This window comes from Malaclemys terrapin, chromosome 2, assembly GCF_027887155.1.
Source record: "Malaclemys terrapin pileata isolate rMalTer1 chromosome 2, rMalTer1.hap1, whole genome shotgun sequence".
Classification (NCBI taxonomy): Eukaryota; Metazoa; Chordata; order Testudines; family Emydidae; genus Malaclemys; species Malaclemys terrapin.
This window is the reverse complement of record NC_071506.1, coordinates 94,987,838-95,010,380: the sequence shown is the minus strand read 5'-3', so window position 1 is coordinate 95,010,380 and position 22,543 is coordinate 94,987,838. Positions and strand designations below refer to the sequence as shown.

Sequence of the window (22,543 nt, the reverse complement as noted above, 5' to 3'; positions counted from 1 at the left end):
AAGCTTCCACAGGGCTATCGCCACTCGCTTCTCAACTGTGAGGGCTGCTCTCATCTTGGTATTCTGGCGCTTCAGGGCAGGGGAAAGCAAGTCACAAAGTTCCATGAAAGTGGCCTTACGCATGCGAAAGTTTCGCAGCCACTGGGAATCGTCCCATACCTGCAGCACGATGCGATCCCACCAGTCTGTGCTTGTTTCCCGGGCCCAGAATCGGCGTTCCACGGTATCAACCTGCCCCAGTGACACCATGATTTCCACATTGCTGGGGCCTGTGCCTTGTGAGAGGTCTATGGCCATGTCAATTTCCTCATCACTCTCGTCGCCGTGCTGCAATCGCCTCCTCGCCTGGTCCGGGTTTCGCCTTGGCATGTTCTGGCTCTGCATATACTCCAGGACAATGCGCGTGGTGTTCATAGTGCTCATAATTGCCGCGGTGATCTGAGCGGGCTCCATGATCCCAGTGCTAGCTATGGCGCCTGGTCAGAAAAAAGGCGCGAAAGTAGTATCTGATGGACCAGGAGAAGGAGGGCGGGAGGGAGGGAGGGAGGGAGGGCCGAGTGACGACATGGCGTACAGGTACAGGAACAGGGAGAAACACAAACAACTGTCACACAGAATGGTCCCCCCAAAGATTAAACTGGAAACCCTGGGCTTAGCAGGCCATTGATTTCACGGAGGAAGGGGAAGCAAATGAACACAGAACAAATCTATTTTTTACATCTTAAGGTGGCAGCCGACGCTGCAGCATGAGTGACAGCCATACCAGTACGATGATGATGGGTACCAATCATAATATACCATCATCTGCCAAAAGGCAAGGGGCTGCTGCTGTGTAGCAATGCAGCCCCACGTCTGCCAGCCCCACGTCCGCCAGCACCCAGCATCGCCCTCGGCCTCTTCTGGGTGCTTAGCAGACAATATTGGGCAATTGGCAGAAAATAGTATATTATGACTGGTAACCGTCATCATCGAGACAGTAGCATGTCTGCCCAGGTGACCATGATTGACAGCCACTCCAGTACGACGACCAGTCATAATATACCATCGCCTGGAAGGGGCTGGTGCAATGCAGCCCTACGGCTGCCAGCCCCACGGCTATCACTCATGCTACACCGTCTACCGCCAAAAGGCAGTTAGCAGCTGCTGCTGCGTAGCAATGCAGTCCCACGTCTGCCGGCACCCAGAGGACATATGGTGACGGTGAGCTCAGCTGTGCTGAGCGGGCTCCATGTTGTCTGCACAGGTAACCCAGGTAACCCAGGTAAAAAGGCGCGAATCTATTGTCTGCCGTTGCTGTGACGGGGGAGGGAGGGGCCTGACGACATGTACCCAGAACCGCCCGCGACACTGTTTTGCATCATCCGGGCATTGGGATCTCAACCCAGAATTCAAAGAAAAGGCGCGAACCGCTTCTCGGCTCGAGCTGTGGCGCAAACGTAGTATCTGACGGCCTAGGGGAAGGAGGGAGGGGGGCCGAGTGACGACATGGCGTACAGGCACAGGGAATTAAAATAAAGAACGGTGGCTGTGCATCAGGGAGAGACACAAACAACTGTCACAGACTGGTCCCCCCCAAAGATTAAACTGAAAACCCTGGGTTTAGCAGGCCGTTGATTTGACGGAGGGAGGGGGAAGCAAATGAATACAGAGAAAATCTATTTTTTACATCTTAAGACGACGGTGCAGCGTGACTGATAGCCCTCGGCATCTTTCTGGGTGCTTGGCAGCAAATACGGGGCGGTGTATGACGATGGTCTTCAGGCCTATTGCACGAGCTGCTGCTCAGGGAAGACTCTGCTAATGTGCGATGACCCGACTTGTAATAGGCCGGCTAACAGTCATAATACACCATTTACTGCCAAAAGGCAAGCCCCACGGCTGCCAGCACCCAGATCGCCGATGAAGGCTACCAGTCTACTGCACCGTCTACCGCCAAAAGGCAGTTAGCAGCTGCTGCTGTGTAGCAATGCAGTCCCACGTCTGCCGGCACCAAGAGGACATATGGTGACGGTGAGCTCAGCTGTGCTGAGCGGGCTCCATGTTGTCTGCACAGGTAACCCAGGTAACCCAGGTAAAAAGGCGCGAATCTATTGTCTGCCGTTGCTGTGACGGGGGAGGGAGGGGCCTGACGACATGTACCCAGAACCGCCCGCGACACTGTTTTGCATCATCCGGGCATTGGGATCTCAACCCAGAATTCCAAGGGGCGGCGGAGACTGCGGGAACTGTGGGATAGCTGTGGGATAGCTACCCATAGTGCAATGCTCCGGAAGTCGACGCTAGCCTCGTACTGTGGACGCGGTCTGCCGACTAGAGCACCTAGAGCATTTTATTGTGTGGACATACACAATTGGCTGTATACAACCGATTTCAATAAAACCGGCTTCTATAAATTCGAACTAATTTCGTAGTGTAGACATACCCTAAGAAACTGCTAGAGATCGCAGGGCAGGCTCTGTTGCACTATTAAGATTGTTAACTGCATGCCCAGTTGGGGACACAATGAAACTTGCAAGAACTTTAACATTTTCAACAGGTTGCACTTACTTTAAAACTATTAGAGTCTTAAAACTATTAGCACACAATGGTTTTGTTAGGCATTTGAAAGACATACTATTTTCTTGTGACTCCTAACATCAGCCACCCACTTACAGAGCTGTGGTAAGTTTAAGAGAGCAGACAGATTTATACAGAAAATACAGTCACTATAACCTTTAGAAACATTCTGTTATTATGGGGGGGGGGAAAGCTGTGTGATAGTCTTGCACTGATTGCATGCCAAAACTGATCCATAAACAAACACATCCACAGACTCACAATATCCACAAGATAGTTGCCAAAAAAAAAAAAAAGTAATAATGGAAAACATTGCTCCATCATAGCCGAGTGTTGCTAATTCTTTGTACTGAAATTGTTTAATCTACTTCTGCTGTTGTTGAGGAGGGGAAATTTTCTTCTTTTTCCTTTTTCAGTTAACTTAAGTTCTTATTGGAACAACAGTTCTGGTGACTGAAGTCTTCTGACTTCATGGGTACAGCACAAACTGCAAGTTTTCTTGCAAGACCCAATCAATGTTCCTCAATCCTTTTTCTAGACTAACGTCCCATAGGGATGATCAGCTAATCCCTTATTCCCAGTAATGGCTCTAATGCAGACACCTGTCTCTTACCAGCTAGAATGAGATCACCAAGTCTCTTCCTTCAGAGCACCAAACAGATACCAGACATTCACTACTTATCTTAACCAAACATAAAAATGGTCATACTGGGTCGGACCAATGGTTCATCTAGCCCAGTATCCAGTTTTCTGACAGTAACCAATGCTAGGTGCTTCAGAGGGAATGAACAGAACAGGGAATCATCAAGTGATCCATCCCCTGTCGCCCATTCCCAGCTTCTGGCAAACGGAGGCTAGGGACACTTCAGAGCATGGTTTTGCATCCCTGCCCAGCCTGGCTAATAGCCATTGGGGGACCTATCCTCCAGGAACTTATATATCTCTTTTTTGAATCCTGTTATAGTCTTGGACTTCAAAACATTATCTGGCAAAGAGTTCCATAGGTTGACTGTGCGTTGCGTGAATAAATACATCCTTTTGTTTGTTTTAAACCTGCTGCCTATTAATTTCATTTGGTGACCCTTAGGTTCTTGTGTTATGAGAAGGAGTAAATAACACTTCCTTATTTACTTTCTCCACACCAGTCATGATTTTATAGACCTCTATCATATCCCTCCTTAATCGTCTCTTTTCCAAGGTGAAAAGTCCCTGTCTTATTAATCTCTCCTCATAGGGAAGCTGTTCCAAACCCCTATTCATTTGTTGCCCTTTTCTGAACTTTTTCAATTCCAATGCATCTTTTTTGAGATGGAGCAACCACATCTGCACGCAGTATTCAAAATGTGGGTATACCATGGATTTACATAGAGGCAATATGATATTTTCTGTCTTATTATCTATCCTTACCTAATGATTTCCAAAATTCTGTTAGCTTTTTTGACTGTTGCTGCACATTGATTGGATGTTTTCAGAGGAACTATCCACAATGACTCCAAGATCTCTTTCTTGAGTGGTAACAGCTAATTTAGAATCGAACATTTTGTATGTGTAGTTGGGCTTATGTTTTACAATGTGCATCACTTTGCATTTATCAACATTGAATTTCGTCTGCATTTTATTGCCTATTCCGAGTAATGCCGTGAAAGGAAGGATCTGTATTCTTTTTCTAGTCTTAAATTATCCAGTTCCTAGATTGAGCTTATTTTGAGGTGTATAGATAATACTATTAATACTTCGTATCTGTGTAGCACCTTTCAACCCAAAGCCCCTCACTATTGAGCACACAGGGAGTCATTCTGCATTAGCCAGGGCCGGCTCTAACTTTTTTGCCGCCCCAAGCAGCAAACAAAAGTGACGCCCCGCCGTAACACCTCCCCCAAGCAAACCCCCCCCACCGAGTGCTACGCCGCCGAAACCCTCCCGCCGAGCGCCGCCGAATAGCCCCCGCCCTGCCGCGCTGCCAAACACCCCCCACCGAGCTGCTGAACCCCCGCTGAGCGCCGCCGAACACCCCCACCGAGCTGCTGAACCCCCGCTGAGCACCAGCGAACACCCCCTCCTCCCCCTGCAGAGCACTGCGCTGCTGAAGCCCCCTGCGCGGAGCACCGCCGAAACCCCCGCGGAGCGCCACACTGCTGAACACCCCCCGCGCGGAGCGCTGCCAAACCCCTCCCTATGGAGCGCCGCGCCGCCGAACACCCCCACCGAGCTGCTGAACCCCCGCCAAGCACCGCGCCGCGCTGCCCCCCTGCCACTCCAAGATTGGCCACCCCTTACCAGGTGCCACCCCAAGCACGAGCTTGGTTGGCTGGTGCCTGGAGCCGGCCCTGGCACTAGCTGAAGCTTCCAAGTGTAATGCTATGGAGAATACATTCTGGTAACAACATACCAAAGACCAGGTACAGTAATACTGATATCAAATAGCAAGCAAGCATCCTTGGCCAATTCCAACTTCACATTTTTACAGATAGCCATATAGAGTCTCAAGTATATGACACCATACTTACGAAATATTGAGGAAATCTTCACACAACGCAGAAATATGTTGTCAACATGAAACAAACATCCTTATACTAAGTTTGTTCCTCCTAAAATATTTAAATATATGCCTCTTACCAGAAATTAATGGTCATGTGACCATTTTAGAACACTGGTTTTATTTATTTAAGTAACTTGCTCTAGGGAGAATCAATTTTGCACTTACTCTCTTTCCTTCTGTAAGATTTTCTGTGACTCATCCAATTGCAAATGCAAAGCAGAAACATGTATTAATTCATTCTCTGGAGGATGGACTACGTTGTCGAGCCTTTGTGTAGGCTTTTCCAGACCAATGCCAGGGGCAAAGGAGTCAGTAAGCCTCAGATTGAATCTTGTACCCTGGTTCTTTCTTAATGTGTTTTCAGTTGTCTCCACATCCTGAGAAAAAAAACATAAGAACAAAACATCCTAAGCCAGAAAATACAAACATATGTTAGGAACAGTCATCTCATAATGAAGTCTACAAGGACTGTCATGCTGTTCAAACATGTACAGCCGCAACGAAGGAAGAATCACACATCTTGCACATAGAATGTGGTCAATAATGCCCCTGACCACCATGATGATCAGCTAGTGTGGCTGATGGCACTCAGCGTGGTGAGAAGCCAAGGATCTGTTTCTCTCAGGCATTGAAATATTCTTCTCAACTAGCATTTTCAAAAGGTCCCACATCTGACCCTGAAGAGTCTAATCCAATTCCCATTGATGTCCACTGGGTTTTTTTCTGAGGGGACAGAAATGGTGTAGGGGAAGGGAAAAGAGTTTATGCCTAAATAGATTTCTGTTTTGCGAAGGCAAATGATTTTGCATGAAGAATTGTGGGAACCAAATTTAATCCATAATTAAGTAAATTGAACTTCTCCCAAGAGAAATCCAGCTAACTTCAGAAATACAATAAATTGTGTTTCTTCCAATTAGTTATAAACTAATTCACTTTCTCTCAATAAATCTCTGTACTGTTCCTGACAACTCTGTTCATCTGACATTATCAAAACTTTTTAACATGATGCATGAAAATTATATTATAAAAGTTACTGTAAATTAGGTAAATGGATATTCCCAGGCAATTTTTAACACACTGAAACTATAAAGCAGCTGGCACATTATCCTTCATCAGTGAAGGAGATATACTGTTAAAATATATTTGTGTCATTCCCTCCTTTAGGTCTTGTAGATTACACATTTTAGTCACTCTGACAAACAGTTAATAACATACATCTGTGTAGACTTTGCGACTAAGGGTGAAGTTCTGGCCCTGTTGAAGTCAGTGGAAAATCTCTAGGACCAGAGTTTCACCACTGGACTATAAACAGAAAATACTGTTTTGGTTTTCATTGATTTGAATTCTGTATTACAGAGCCACCCGGAGGATTCAGGGGGCCTGGGGCAAAGCAATTTCAGGGGCCCCTTCCAAAAAAAAGTTGCAATACTATAGAATACTATATTTTCGTGGGGGCCCCTGCGGGGCTTGGGGCAAATTGCCCCACTTGCCCCCTCCCCCCGGGGCAGCCCTGGGAAAAATAAACTTTTAAAAACCTTCCGCATCTCAGCACAAACCCAGTTTTGAGAAACCTTGTAAAGGTGACTTGAAAAGAAGTTATCACTGGTTCTCAGCATCAGCTAGTGCTAAAAGGCACTAAAGCTCATTAAAAGGGTTGGACAAATATTTTCCATCAAAACTTTTTTTGGATCGAAAACTAGGGGTTTTTAAAAACCAGAAAAAAATCACGGACAAAGTCTGCTTTCCTTCAAAATTTGTTGTGAATTTTTTTAATTGAAAAGTTGAAATTAGTCTGCAAAAACCTGAACATGGTTTGGGGTTCAGAAGTGTGTGGCCAAATATTTGCTGCTTGCTGTGTTTGATTGTTTAAAGAAACAATAAAAAAATTCTGCTTAAAAATAATCCAAAACTTTTGAACCACCTCAGCTTGTGACCAAACGCCTGAGCCCATCCAGTCAGAGATTTTTCCAGGTTTCTGATACTCTGCTGGCTTCCTTGACTCATATCTGTCTCCATAACTTTGGGTTCATTTAGGTTAGAACATAAGAATTGTCAGACCAAAGGCCCATCCAGCCCAGTATCCTGTTTACCAACAGTGGCCAATGCCAAGTGCCCCAGAGGGAGTGAACCTAACAGGTAATGATCAAGTCATGTCTCCTGCCATCCATCTCCACCCTCTGACAGAGGCTAGGGACACCATTCCTTACCTATCCTGGCTAATAGTCATTAATGGACTTAACCTCCATAAATTTATCTGTTTCCTAGAGATTGGCTCCATGGGGTCCCTCACAAACTGGAGACGGTTACTGTGGGTTTGTCTTTAGTATAGTTTATGTACATACTCCACAAACTGAGCATTTGAACTTGTTCCAGAATCTGGTATGAGCCTATGTTGTGAAAACTGAAATGCTCAAAATAGCACATGCATGTGAATTAAATTAAATTAAATTGCTAAAATTAAATTAACCCGGGACCCCTCAGGGGGTCATGAGGTTATTATTGGGGGTTGTGAGCTGTCAGCCTCCAACTCAAATCCTGCTTTGCCTCCAGCATTTATAATAGTGTTAAATATATAAAAAAGTGTGTAGGATGTTGCCCACGAATCCCCCCTGCTCCCTGTCCCCTGACTGCCCCGACCCCTATCCACCCCCCCGCTGAGTCCTGACAGATCCCCGGAACGCCCATGATCCAATCCCCCGTGGCTCCAGTGGGACCTGAGTTCCCACCACTCAGCTGCAGCTCGCAGCCCCGCCCCCTTACCATGCAGCTCTGAGCAGGAGGAGCTCAGATCCTGCTGGAGCCATGCAGCTTTAGCTCTGTCCAGGGCCACTCCAGGACGTGGCGCGCTGAGGCGCTGGGGGATGAGGGAGGCAGAGGGGAGCCTCCGACATTCTCGTGGGGGCCCCTGCATGGCAGCCCTGCTGTATTTCAGTGTTTTTGAGTTTTAAATAGGATTGCTAAACAACAAATACTGAGTGCTGTGAATCCCAGTACTGTTACCAATAAAGAAATGGTGTCTGCAGAAACACTAAGAACAGCTACAAATGTTTTGGTGACGAGTGAAAAGCCACCGCTAACAAGTTCAGCTTTCCAAGAATCGTTTACCTTTACAGATGCACAGAAGAAGCATGGTAAAATAACTGGTGAAGTGGGTATAACTGCAGACCATTACAATAATAGGCCTTCTGGCAAGATAGCTTCATCCATTAATGCAATTAACCAGATGATACAAGAACTTGACACACTCACTTCAAATGAAACACCAATCCATAGGGTTGAGAAGGAAACCAAAATTACAGAGGCTGGGATGCTGAATGTGAATAGTAATCCTGAGAAAAACCTTCCTATTGGTGGAAGTACTGAATTTTCTTTACTTCAAACAAACCCTCAGGCTGCTGGTCAAGCTTCTTATGTTTTTGAAAATCTCTCGAGTCACTGGGAGAAAGTTCGGGATGTCAACTTTGAGCTCTTACAAGATATTAACTTTCTTGACCATGAGCACCAGATTTTTCTCATAGTGCTATGTGCTGTTGTGTTTTGGGAGCTGTTAGCTGCACATCTCGATGGTTGATGACAGTCTTTATGAATAACAAAAAAAAAAGACTGTAGTTGTCTTCTATAACAAAGATAGATGCACGGATCATAGTGTGTATGTGTAATAGTAAAATCAAGAGAATTACTATACTTTTTATAAAAAGAAGAACAGGAGTACTTGTGGCACCTTAGAGACTAACAAATTTATTAGAGCATAAGCTTTCATGGACTACAGCCCACTTCTTCGGATGCATATAGAATGGAACATATATTGAGGAGATATATATACACACATACAGAGAGCATAAACAGGTGGGAGTTGTCTTACCAACTCTGAGAGGCCAATTAAGTAAGAGAAAAAAAACTTTTGAAGTGATAATCAAGCTAGCCCAGTACAGACAGTTTGATAATAAGTGTGAGAGTACTTACAAGGGGAGATAGAGTCAATGTTTGTAATGGCTCAGCCATTCCCAGTCCTTATTCAAACCGGAGTTGATTGTGTCTAGTTTGCATATCAATTCTAGCTCAGCAGTCTCTCTTTGGAGTCTGTTTTTGAAGTTTTTCTGTTGCAATATAGCCACCCGCAGGTCTGTCACTGAATGACCAGACAGGTTAAAGTGTTCTCCCACTGGTTTTTGAGTATTTTGATTCCTGATGTCAGATTTGTGTCCATTAATTCTTTTGCGTAGAGACTGTCCGGTTTGGCCAATGTACATGGCAGAGGGGCATTGCTGGCACATGATGGCATATATCACATTGGTAGATGTGCAGGTGAACGAGCCCCTGATGGTATGGCTGATGTGATTAGGTCCTATGATGATGTCACTTGAATAGATATGTGGACAGAGTTGGCATCGGGGTTTGTTACAAGGATAGGTTCCTGGGTTAGTGGTTTTGTTCAGTGATGTGTGGTTGCTGGTGAGTATTTGCTTTAGGTTGGGGGGTTGTCTGTAAGCGAGGACAGGTCTGTCTCCCAAGATCTGTGAGAGTAAAGGATCATCTTTCAGGATAGGTTGTAGATCTCTGATGATGCGCTGGAGAGGTTTTAGTTGGGGGCTGAAGGTGACAGCTAGTGGTGTTCTGTTATTTTCTTTGTTGGGCCTGTCTTGTAGGAGGTGACTTCTGGGTACTCGTCTGGCTCTGTCAATCTGTTTTTTCACTTCAGCAGGTGGGTATTGTAGTTTTAAGAATGCTTGATAGAGATCTTGTAGGTGCTTGTCTCTATCCGAGGGATTGGAGCAAATGCGGTTATATCTTAGAGCTTGGCTGTAGACAATGGATCGTGTGGTGTGTCCTGGATGGAAGCTGGAGGCATGTAGGTAAGTGTAGCGGTCAGTAGGTTTCCGGTATAGGGTGGTATTGATGTGACCATTGCTTATTAGCACAGTAGTGTCCAGGAAATGGACCGCTTGTGTGGATTGATCTAGGCTGAGGTTGATGGTGGGATGGAAATTATTGAAATCATGGTGAAATTCCTCAAGGGTTTCTTTTCCATGGGTCCAGATGATGAAGATGTCATCAATGTAGCGCAAGTAGAGTAGGGGCGTTAGGGGACGAGAGCTAAGGAAGCGTTGTTCTAAGTCAGCCATAAAAATGTTGGCATATTGTGGGGCCATGCGGGTTCCCATAGCAGTGCCGCTGACGTGAAGGTATATATTGTCCCCAAATGTGAAATAGTTGTGGGTGAGGACAAAATCACAAAGTTCAGCCACAGGTTAGCTGTGACATTATCAGGGATACTGTTCCTGATAGCTTGTAGTCCATCTTTGTGTGGAATATTGGTGTAGAGGGCTTCTACGTCCATAGTGGCCAGGATGGTGTTTTCTGGAAGATCATCGATGGATTGTAGTTTCCTCAGGAAGTCAGTGGTGTCTCGAAGATAGCTGGGAGTGCTGGTAGCGTAGGGTCTTAGGACAGAGTCTACATAACCAGACAAGCCTGATGTTAGGGTGCCAATGCCTGAGATGATGGGGCGTCCAGGATATCCAGGTTTATGGATCTTGGGTAGCAAATAGAATACCCCTGGTCGGGGTTCTAGGCATGTGTCTGTACGGATTTGTTCCTGTGCTTTGTCAGGGAGTTTTTTTAGCAGATGGTGTAGTTTCTTTAGGTAATCCTCAGTGGGATCAGAGGCTAATGGCCTGTAGAATGTGGTGTTAGAGAGCTGACTGGGAATGGCTGAGCCATTACAAACATTGACTCTATCTCCCCTTGTAAGTACTCTCACACTTATTATCAAACTGTCTGTACTGGGCTAGCTTGATTATCACTTCAAAAGTTTTTTTTCTCTTAATTAATTGGCCTCTCAGAGTTGGTAAGACAACTCCCACCTGTTTATGCTCTCTATATGTGTGTATATATATCTCCTCAATATATGTTCCATTCTATATGCATCCGAAGAAGTGGGCTGTAGTCCACGAAAGCTTATGCTCTAATAAATTTGTTAGTCTCTAAGGTGCCACAAGTACTCCTGTTCTTCTTTTTGCGGATACAGACTAACACGGCTGTTACTCTGAAACCTATACTTTTTATGGATGCCAATGGAGATTAAATGCATAGATTCAAAGACCAATGTGTATACCTTGAATAATCACCTTGTCTAATTAAATTAGTTCATTTTAAAATCAATATTGCAAATATAGTTTTAAGAGGATCCTTTGTGTAAAAATAATTAGGAACATAGTGTTTTGTATTTAATTCAGCACATTTCTTCTTAGAGTAAATGAAAAATATCTTAGTTACATGATGTGACCACTCGTCAAGATCAGCCTGATAAAAAGTTGGATGATGATGATGATAATAATAATAATAATACCTGGACAAATCATAAAACAGCACAACATTTTCATTAAGCCTAGTGAACTAGCAGGAAACTCTGCCCAACACATTAGAATCCAATCACTGGCTAGTCCTTCTGAATAAGGTACAAATATAATTTTCCAATTGTTGCAAAAATCTTAAGAGTTCATAATAAACTTGAGGCCAAAATTCTCTACTGGAATAACTCCACTGAAATAAAAGGAATTACATCAGCAGAGAATTTGGCTCCATATCTAAGCCCTTTCTTTGAGTGTGCATACAGAAGAAATGCACAATGAAATGTATAATAGGTCAGTATCTTTTTACAGGTTGATTCTCAAGTGCCAGTACAATGTCTGTTCAGGGTCACAGTACATACTGTAGCTCACCTCACAGCAGTGTCAGTGGAAATTCTAACAAAAGATGCACATGCTGAAGGCCCTGACTCATAGTCTATTCACGTCATTGTAAACTTTGAGTTGAGCGGGCTTTGAATCATGCCTATAGTCAATACAGGTTATAGGTGATGCTGTTTACGATGGGTATATAACATATATCCAGTGCTGGAATGAATACTGACAAAGGAAGAGGGTACAGTTCCATTTGCTAAAACTAGTTCCTTTCTTTTAAAAAAGGCAACTGTAGAGCTGGAAAAGTTGCACCAAACTATTCCACTCATTAAGAGTCCATAGCCACCTTCTGATTCTATATTACCAAGAAACAACATAACTACAGTCCTGGCTCTTTAAAAATACTCCTATTCTGCAGGAAGGGGATGTCCCCCCCTCCCTCAAGGAACTCAAAGTTATTCACTAGAATTAACTGTGAAGGGCAGGAAGAATTTTGGAAGACCAGGACTATGTAAATAGCTTCCACTCATTTTCACTTCTACCTGTGTCCATATACCAGTAAAGACTTTAATGACTGGACACAAGAAAACCTACATTGCTTTTTGAAGGGAGAAAGATATACAAGTCACAGGGGAGCCCAAATTATCAGCTCATTAACTGCCCCCATGGCAACTGTTTATATACGAGTGATAATGCAAATTGGTCTTCTAGTTTATATATAAACAAAGCATTATGTACTGAAATTTTAGGAGTGGAGACAGGCATACATGTACAGTGTTACCATGAAGCGTAGAAAAGTGGACCTTATGTAGACTTGATAAAAATGCAGATTTCAGAACATACAAATGTATAGTTCCCTTTACCTTATGCATTTCTTGTACCACAAGGATTTTGTTCTTGATCACATCTTTAACAGGTTTTTGTTCCAGACACACTAACTGGTACTCCTTTTCTGTCATACAGGGCATATCTGAGAAATTGAGTTTCTTTTTCCAAGTAACTTCAGTTTCCCACTCTTCCTTTTCAATTAGTAAGTCTTGGTTTAGCTTTTTCAGTGCACTCAGTTCCTTCATTGTGGTCTCCAGTTTGATTCTCAATTGTCTCCCTTCCTCCCGGGCTTTATTCCTTTCTATTCTAACTTTGCTCCATTTCTCCCGCCAGTTGGCAGTGCAGTCTGACCACCAGCGCATGGTCTTCTCCATTTGGGCAGCTCTAGCCTTAACTTCTTCCAGCTCCCGAAGTCGGAGCTCTTCAGAAATCTCCCAGTCATTGTTGTTACTAATATGCATACAAGGATGGTGAGAGGAGTATGGATGGAGCCTTTGAGATGGTAAACTTGAGTTACAGAGGTTACCTGTTGCTTTGCTACCTTCATCTAGTTCATAAGACTGTCTTTGTTGGGTCTTGAAAATCTGACTCTTGTCAGATAATTTATGGACAGAGTCTAGATTCATGTTTCGATTCTTAATCTAATTTCACACCTAAAACAGATAAGGAGAAGTGAATATTAGTTATAAATATAACAAACGCATATGTCCAATAAATTAGAAAATCTTTAGAACCATGAGCACATCAGAAGCCAGGCTGTAGATTCCACTTTACTTTTCTGCCCAAACTGTGACGCACTTATTAAGCTTTTCGCTCAAGCAAAATCTCAGAATTTGTCTGCGTAAGAAAAGAATAAAACAAAACTAAAGACCTCAAGACTTCATCCTATATCTCTTAAGAAAATTGACATTTGCTTAAGGAGTGACATATAGCAGTCCCAACTCCAAGAGCAGCACAGGGATGGTCTGTCCCCATTACTTCTTTGTTACAGTCATCTACAGAACACAGTATACTTCCCACATCAAACTAACTCAGCTCTGCTAGCCATTGCTTGGGAGAGAGGAGTAAAGCCTTGATTCCACCCATTCCCCACTTCTCTATAACCAATTTTACCCACCTGCTTGGGGAGAGGGATGACTAGAATCTACTTTCAGCCCCACACACAGAGTGGTGAATTGAGCAGGCTGCATAGGGCAGTCACTTATGCCCCCTTACTCACCTGCTCAGTATCTTAAGGAAAAGTGCCAGTCCTGCCAGTACACCTCTACCCCGATATAACGTGGCCTGATATAACATGAATTCGGATATAATGCGGTAAAGCAGCGCTCTGGGGGGCGGGAGGGGGGCTGCGCACTCCGGCAGATCAAAGCAAGTTTGATATCATGCGGTTTCACCTATAACACAGTAAGATTTTTTGGCTCCCGAGGACAGCATTATATTGGGGTAGAGGTGTATAAGCAAAAGAATGGATGCTGTAGTTAAGCATTGACGCTTCTACAATCTAACATCTAGCTTGTTTCAGTGATTTGTATATTATGGTGACTAGTTTTAAAGTTAATACATTAATTTTAAACACAACCTAAATGAAAGTCCAGTAACAAATTATTTACCAACATTTCATCTTGAAAAAATTAAAGCAAATAACAAGTTATTTTAGCGTAATGCTTTGTTCTCATTTTTATGCATATGAACCAGGAGTTTCTGCCATTTTTTCATCACCAGTCAGATGCTCCCAGCCAGTTTTAATTGGTATTTGACTTTGCAGAACATTCATAATATTATTTCCAATTTATTAAATGTTTCTGGATCATTGTTACAACATAACTATATCTACACTGCAAGCTAGGCATGTGATTCATCACCAGTTCATCAGAAAACTACTTCAACATGGTATTTGTTCATTTGTTTTTTAATGGCTTTAACTCAGCTTAGCTCCATTTCTATTGGTTGGCTGCCCCATGATCAAATCATTTTATCATGAAATACTTTTAAATCCTGTTAAACACACTTCAAGAAATATAGTTTCAAGTATTGTTACAAGTGAAAATGGGGACAAATGGTGGAAGGGTAGGTCACAGATCACTAGGCTTTCTAGCAGTCGCTCCAGTTCCGTTGAACCTGCAACACCTGCAGCTTCCATAGATTTCAGTTGCAAGTCTTGATTTGTGAGTTCTCAGCACGTCTGAAAATCAGGGCCTTTTAAAATTAAAGTTATATTTTTAATTGATCACACGGGCACCTAGAGTTTTGGATGTATATTTTTGTATTGTTAAGTCAAATTAAATATGACAATCAAATAGATTTTCTTATGCATTAATATTAAGTTTATTTGACAAGGTTTAGATGCTTAGTTTTGAAATGGAGGGGTATATGGCATATGCAACTGTGATGCCTTCAATTACTGGGGACTGCCCTTTAAATTATAAGAAATCTATCTGTCTTCAAAAACAGTAGCTGATCGAGAGACACACACTGCTCTCTCTCTCTCATAGAGACTTTATTTTCATTCTTGCGTTTTGTTTTCACAAATTTAAACTAAAAGTCATTTTATTATACCAAAAGCATGTGGTTGGTTTTTCTGTATAGAAAAGTCATAAGACAGAATTAGGAGTTAAAGTTACACCATTCAGCATCAGAAGCAGCAGAAAGGGTAAAATTACAAGCCAGATAATAAGTACCAATAGGAAAAGTTCCCGAAGGCGTTTAATATCTGGACTTCAGTGTAATTCTACTCTTTTGGGGAAAAAATCCTGAAAAATGCATTTGGTCTATCACCAACCCTCCTTACCATTCTCAATGTTGTGCATACCTATACAATACTGACTAAGAGAATAGGAATATTTTGCAGAAGGATTTATATTTCCACCTAAATTTGGACATTTGCTGATGTTCACATAGTTAAGGGTAAGTAAGTTAAGGGTACGTTTGCTTATTGAAGCAGAAATATGGTTTCCAAGAGGATAAATGAGATCAGGACAACTGCCAAGGGAAATGGGATCACATCTATTACCCCATTATAATCTACAAATAAAATGAATTTAATTGCTTGGTTCTTCCACCATGCTCAATATTTCTTACACCTGAGTTCAGCTGATCCCACTGGCAATCTGGAGCTCAGACACCCCCTCCCCCATTCAAGATAGAACTGAACCTATCAGTTACACAATGTAGGGCAGGCACAACGTGAGAATCAAGGTAACAATTAGAATGTAGTTTTTTTCACACATTTCTAAGTCCTAAAAAACTGAGGTAAGGAGGAAGAAGCATCTTCGGAGTCCATTGTACTAAATGCAAAGGTTATGTATCGTAGGCCAGGATTATATGTAACCTCTCCAGAAGGGAGAGGTGATATGAACTTTAGGAAGTGTTATGAACTTCAAAGGACTATATTGAAAAATGTGCCAGACAAGAATGGATTTTTGGAACAAACAGTGTTAAGTGGTTTGTCTGGGAATCTCTAGAGCAGTGGTTCTCAATCTGTGGCTTGTGGGCCACTTGCGACCCAATCAGCATAATGCTGCGACCCACGTGACATCCTCAGGGCCATACAGGTAGTATTGGATGCAGCCCACAAAGGTAAATAGGTTGAGAACTATTGCTTTAGAGGGAGGTAGATACCTATTTCCCACCTTTGGTTATACCAAAACCCAGCCTTTTATACTTACACCCAAAGGAGTTGTCTGCAGATCATCTATTATCAGAGGTCAAAATCAAAGGCCCAAGCTCTATAAAAGGAAAGAATGAAGAATTCATGGTTGTTCTGGTTCTCAATCTGAGACAGTTATGATCTTGTAGGTTTTGAAGGGCTAATACCTCTCAAAGCCCAAAGTTGGAGCTGGGTACCTCTGGTAAGCTTTTTAGTATGTATGTAGGTACTCTTTTTTTTTTTATGTTTTCTCTGTGATGCTTTCACCTTAAGAATAAATGTGTGCTTGCTTAGAAAGGGTTGTGTCGTAACTTACAACTGTGGGAAGTTACACTGTTTATAGCCTTCAGAGAGAAAGCAAAACACAGAGGCTGGCCTTTGAGGCAGGTCTAGCTTGCTGGGGAGATCATTGTGTCGGTAGTGAACTGCACAGCCTGCAAAACTCAGGACAGGAAGGAGAGGGCTAAGGAGCCAAGAGTCTAGAGTGGGTGCCCTTGAGGGATTATGGAGAAGTTGCCCTGAACTGTGACAATAGGATCAAACCCTAGGGAAATGGGCTACAATGGTGACCCCCTTGAGTGATATCACAGTCTTATCTCATACTGCAGAAAAAATTTTGAGGAAAAATATCATATTGATGAAGTTGTACCATATTTGTACCAGTTGAAAGCCTCTGCTATAATGGATGTGTGGATAGAACATGTGCAGTCAAAACTTGGCCAGATAGACAGGGTGGGCCAATAGATAGAACACTGGACTGGGACTCAGGAGACAAGATATATTCCCTGCTTTCCAGCTGGTCTACATTTGCAAGTAACTACACCTCTTTGCCTCAGTTTCCCCATCTGAAAAAATTGGGATGATACCAACCTTTTTTGTAAAGCACTTTGAGATCTACTGATGAAAAGTGCTACATAGAAAAAAACAAAACTATGTATTACTACTACTACATATTCCAAACAGACAAATAATATAAAGACAGGGCTAGCCCTAAAGATTCTGTGGCACTAGATATTTGCTGCTTTTCCTTTCCATCACAATTACAGAAGCTCCACTAACATAGTCAGTCAAAATCACTGAAGATTTTACATCTCCTATTTTGCTGCACAAGCCACTTATTTGCATGTATGACAGTGCTATGTTGTAGGGAAGCCAGATAAAGATAATATTGCACAGCACTTTTATCATCTTATGTCTATAGAACATACTGTATAATTGATAGCTAATTAAGTATCGTAACACCCTTCTGAGGCAGCATTACTTGCATTTTACTATTGGGTTACTTGGGAGAGTGTTAGGGCTGGATTACCCAATAGGCAGACTAAGCATGTGCTTAGGGCACCAGCAAAGCAGGGACACCAAAAAAAAAGATTTTTTTTTTTTAAATTGATATTTGATATTTCAAAAAAATTGAAGTAGTCATCATGGTAAAAATCAGAACTTTGTTAGACTTCCTTACACTTCACTACACACTCTTCCCCTGTTTTTCTGTTCTCTTTTTATTACTTATCCCCACCTAAACCAGGGGCGTGTCCTACTAACATAAGATCGAAATAATGCGAGGAAATCAGAGACTGTAACTGATCATCCTACTCCTGGTGGTAAAACAGACATTCTTCTAGAAGGTGTGGATGTGTCAGAGACTGAACCTGCTCATACTGTAAATAACAGGAGAAAAGATTCTGGTATGTGGGTTGATTTCAGTACCGATGATGTAGCTTACCGGATAGATCGTGGACCAAATGACCACACTGGGCCATTTGTAAATCAAATCGGACTTTTACCAATGGCAAATAAACAAGATATTGTCCACAAAAAACATTTTTCGGCATGAAAGCGAATGGTGAGAAATACACTCGAGAATGGCTACTGTATTCACCATCAACAGGGTCTGTGTACTGTTTTGTTTGCAAACTTTTTGCATGTAAACCTTCAACATCCCGTTTTTCTGCCAATGGATTTAGTGACTGGCGGAATACTGTTTTAATTGAACACATGAAAATAGCACTACTCACAGAGATTCAATGTTGACATATTTAAATCGAAGACAGGGCTTTGGATTGACACAAAAATTGGAAGAACAAATTAAAGGGGAGCGTGAATACTGGCAACATGTCTTGCAGCGTGTAATAGCTGTTATTCAAACATAGCTGAATGTGGTCTGCCTTTCCGGGGACCAAATGACACATTTGGATCATTGCAGAATGGAAATTTCTTGGGATTGTTGGAGCTTGTGGCTCAGTTTGACCCATTTTTAGCAGGCCATATCTCAAAATATGGGAATGCTGGCAAAGGTAACCCATCATACTTATCCAAGACAATATGTGATGAACTCATTGGTCTATTGAGTGACAAAGTTCGTTCAGCTATTGTGGATGAAATAAGTACTGCTGGGTTCTTCAGTTTATCTGTTGACTCTACACCTGATCTTTCACATATTGATCAATTGAGTATTGTACTAAGATATGCGTCTCCCACAGTTGGAAAACCAGTTGAATGATTTAGAACATTCCTCAATTTGAAAAGCCTCACTGGTGAAGAAATGGCAAATCAAGTACTGCATTATCTGTGCCAAGTTTGCAAAATAGATTTCTCGAAGTGCAGAGGTCAGTCTTATGACAACACTGCCAACGTGTCAAGGCATTATCAAGGGATGCAGAAGAAGCTTTTAGAACAGAACAAATATGCCATATTCATACCATGTGCTGCACACTCTCTCAATCTTGTTGGCCGCAGTGCTGTTGATTGTTGTCTGGTGGCAGTAAGGTTTTTCTCAACAGTCCAGTTACTTTATACATTTTTCTCTGCCTCAACACACCGATGGACAGTTCTTAAACATATTTGGGCAATGATCGTGTGTTGAAATCTTTTTCTAATACTCGCTGGGAGGCACATGCAGTGGCAGCAAGTGCAATTCCTGAGTCCTACTCAAAGATTGTGGATGCATTAGAAAGTATAGCTGAAGACCAATCACAAAAGGAAGAAACTATATGAGAGGCAGAAAACATTGCAAACAAGATGCAAGGACTAGAGTTTATATTCATGTTGACCATGTGGAATGAAATTTTACAACACTTTTACCACACAAGTCAAGCTCTCCAAGAAAAATAATTGGATTTGAAAACGTGCAGACATCTGACAATCATCAGCAGACCACTTACATACTTTGAGGAATGATTTCGAAAGATTTGAAGACATATCAAAAGATAGCTTGCCTGACACTAAATACAAAGAAGCCCAGTCCCTCAAGTGAATCAGGAAAAAACAAGCAAATGATAGCAGTGCAACAGAAACAGCACTGAATCCTAGAGACAAATTTCACGTATCTACTTACTAGGCTATAATTGAAACACTTGAAGCTCATATGAAGAGGAGAGGTGAAATATACAAAGAAGTATCAAGTATATTTTCTTTTCTAAATGATATGGACTTATCTGACGAACAATAGTCACAAGGTTCCCAAAAGCTAGTTGAATCATACCCTGTTGACTTGAACATGAATCTCTATGGAGAAGTATGGCAGTTCCACTGTTATATGCGTGCAAAGTTTAATGAAACAGGAAAAATGAAATTCAGTCACATTGATCTTCATGACACAATATTGAAAGATGGAATACAATGTGTATTTCCAAATGTAGAGATCGTACTACGTATTTTTCTAACATTGATGATTACAATCTGCTCTGCAGAACGCTCTTTTTCTCAGCTGAAAAGAATAAAAAACCCTCAGAGAACAACAATGTGTCAAGACAGACTTGATTCACTTTCCCTATTGTGTATGGAAGCGGACATGCTTTGTCAAGTCAGCTTCAATGAACTTATCCAGAATTTCGCAATCAGAAAATGTAGAAAGAAGCTCTTTTAATTTCAGCATACATGTAAGTTTTGTGTCATTTCGAAAAATAAAATTTTATTTTACGGTATAGTATTGTTTTTATTTTGAATTACATATGGGGGGGCACCATAATCTTTTCAGTGCTTAGGGCCTCTAACAGTCTTATTCTGGCCCTGGAGAGTGTTTAAGGTGCAGATTTTTGAAAATGATCTGTAACTTTGAGTATCCAACTTAAAATAACTCAGCCTGGCTTGGCAGAAATGCTGAGCACTTGCAGTTTCCATAGATTTGAATTGGATTTGGCCACTCAAAACTACAGGCCATTTTTGAAAAATGTTGCTGTAAGTATGTCTTTCCCAAGGTCAAAACCAGGCAATGGCAAAGCTGAGATTAGAGTCATCAACCTACTAGACAGCATTGCCCATCCATGGTATCAACAACATCTCTGGCTTGGAAAAGACACACACACACACACACACACACACACACACAAACATAAGAAGCCAGAACAGAAAATTGTATTGTTAGAATACCCACATGGATCCTAAAACACTGTGGACGCAATCTGCAGTTCTTCTATTGATTCCTGGGGGTCACTAGCGATCTGCCGAGCACCTGGTGTCAGAACTCCTCAGGGCCACAGGGAACAGTGACTAGCCAGAACACAATGTATTCCAGCCACAGCTCTATGCCAGTGGAAGGGGTAATGGTGGAAATCTTATCCTAGGGATATTCTGTGGTGGGTATTGCCAACGTGGTAAAAAAGTGCCATAATGCAGGGATGCATCCAGCCCTGATTAGGGATAGAACCTGTAACAAAATATTCTCTGTGGTTTACAGTAATTAAGTGGAATTCTCTGTGACACCTTAACTAACATTTAATCTGATTTCAACAGTTACTTTGCTGGATTTGTAGATCATAAAATCTTTGACCAATCATTTTCCCTGAATGATTTAATTACCCTTGACTCGCTCACTAAGTAGACTTCTGAGTTTGAGCAGTTATCTGATTTACAATGAATGTCACTTTCAGTTGCTGGAAAACATTTACTAAATGACCAGGAAAGGTTCCAAGTCCATTCTGATGAGCAACTAGTAAATGTGGTTGCAGTCAATTGTATTATCTCTGTTGTCGGGCCAGTTGTCTGGCAAATATGCATACCTGCTAATTTTCAAAAGGAAGGGAGTTCCATAGATAGAATTCCTGAACCAAGAATGCCCTGAACTTGACCCAGTTCAGACATAACCAAAGGAGAGCCAGGTTTTCTAACTTCAACTACTGGGAAAATAGCAAGTTGTGGGTGTATGTAGAGAAGATTGTCAAGAACCTGAAGCCTAGATTATTAATTTTCAAAATTACAATAAATGGAATGAGTAAAAGATATTCAAGGCTCCCACATCATGGGAAAATGACTTATCAATACAATAAACTTACAATAATTCTCCTTATTCTTCCAAAGAAGTTTCAGAGTTATGCATTTGTAAACTTTCAAGACATGTAAGTAACTTTTAGTCTGCTAGAAATTTGTAGTCAGTTTGTAATTGGGTATTGGTATGAAAAGCATATAGTTTGAACTGTTTCTTCTGTTATAAATAATTTCTTTAGTTAGGGACTGGTTGGTATTTATTTAATCTATTATGACAAGCTATCAGATGGTACTCAGAGGCAAATAAAACTACTCAAAGACAATGCTTAGACCACACTGTAGCACAAAAAGATCAACCTAAGTGGTTAGATGAGTAGCTTGATAAAACCACCATGACGCATCCTGGAATTCCCTCCCATTATGGAAGATGTATGGGCTGGGCTCCCCAGCTACGTATCAAATTCCCATGAAGCACTGCAGCAGAATCTCTAAATCAATTTTATTTTCTGCCGAAGTGTTTCAGTTTTGGGGCCTTCCTTTTTTTTTTTTGATTAAAAGTTAAAATTCTAGGCAGACAAGAAACACTGTTCATGGGAAATTTTATTAACTTGAAAAGTGATTTTTTTTTTCAAAAACGAGTTTTGGCAGAGAAATTGTGACCAGCCCTGCTGAGTGATCTCAATTTCTGATCAGTAATTCCTGAAAATATTAATCTGCCACTAAAATGGTAGGATAAAGACTGTTTTCTTAGGGTTTCCCCTCCTCCCCAAATATAGGAGATCTTTTAGTCTATGGAAAGTATGTTGGGTGAAGTTAGATCTCTTGTTCCTATTGTTTTGAGAGCAATATGTTAGAGGACGAGAAAGATGTAAATGAGTTACTATCCGTGAAAAATAGGACAGATGGCACCCAGGTTCTGTTTATTAGGCAGAGACTACAATAAGGATGACAGTAAAAAAACTTTTGTAACCGTGAATTGTTAATATTAGTACTCAAACTCCTCTTATACAGAACACATAGGACTCTTAAAGATAATGAGTTATAAGTCTCTACATACCCAGGAACCACTATATTAGGTTTTGCTTGAGA

General features: G+C 41.8%; 1 protein-coding gene across 1 annotated transcript in view; it reads right to left on the bottom strand.

The window, feature by feature from the left end:
* Window positions 1-22,543, bottom strand: part of CCDC102B (coiled-coil domain containing 102B) — a 374,548-nt gene that overhangs the window by 308,101 nt on the left and 43,904 nt on the right. The window contains exons 2-3 of the mRNA XM_054017032.1: window positions 12,642-13,259; window positions 5,261-5,472 (exon numbers count right to left, since the gene is read on the bottom strand). Coding sequence (XP_053873007.1) covers window positions 5,261-5,472; window positions 12,642-13,232 — 803 coding nt within the window. The 5' untranslated portion in view covers window positions 13,233-13,259. The remainder of the gene's footprint in view (window positions 1-5,260; window positions 5,473-12,641; window positions 13,260-22,543) is intronic.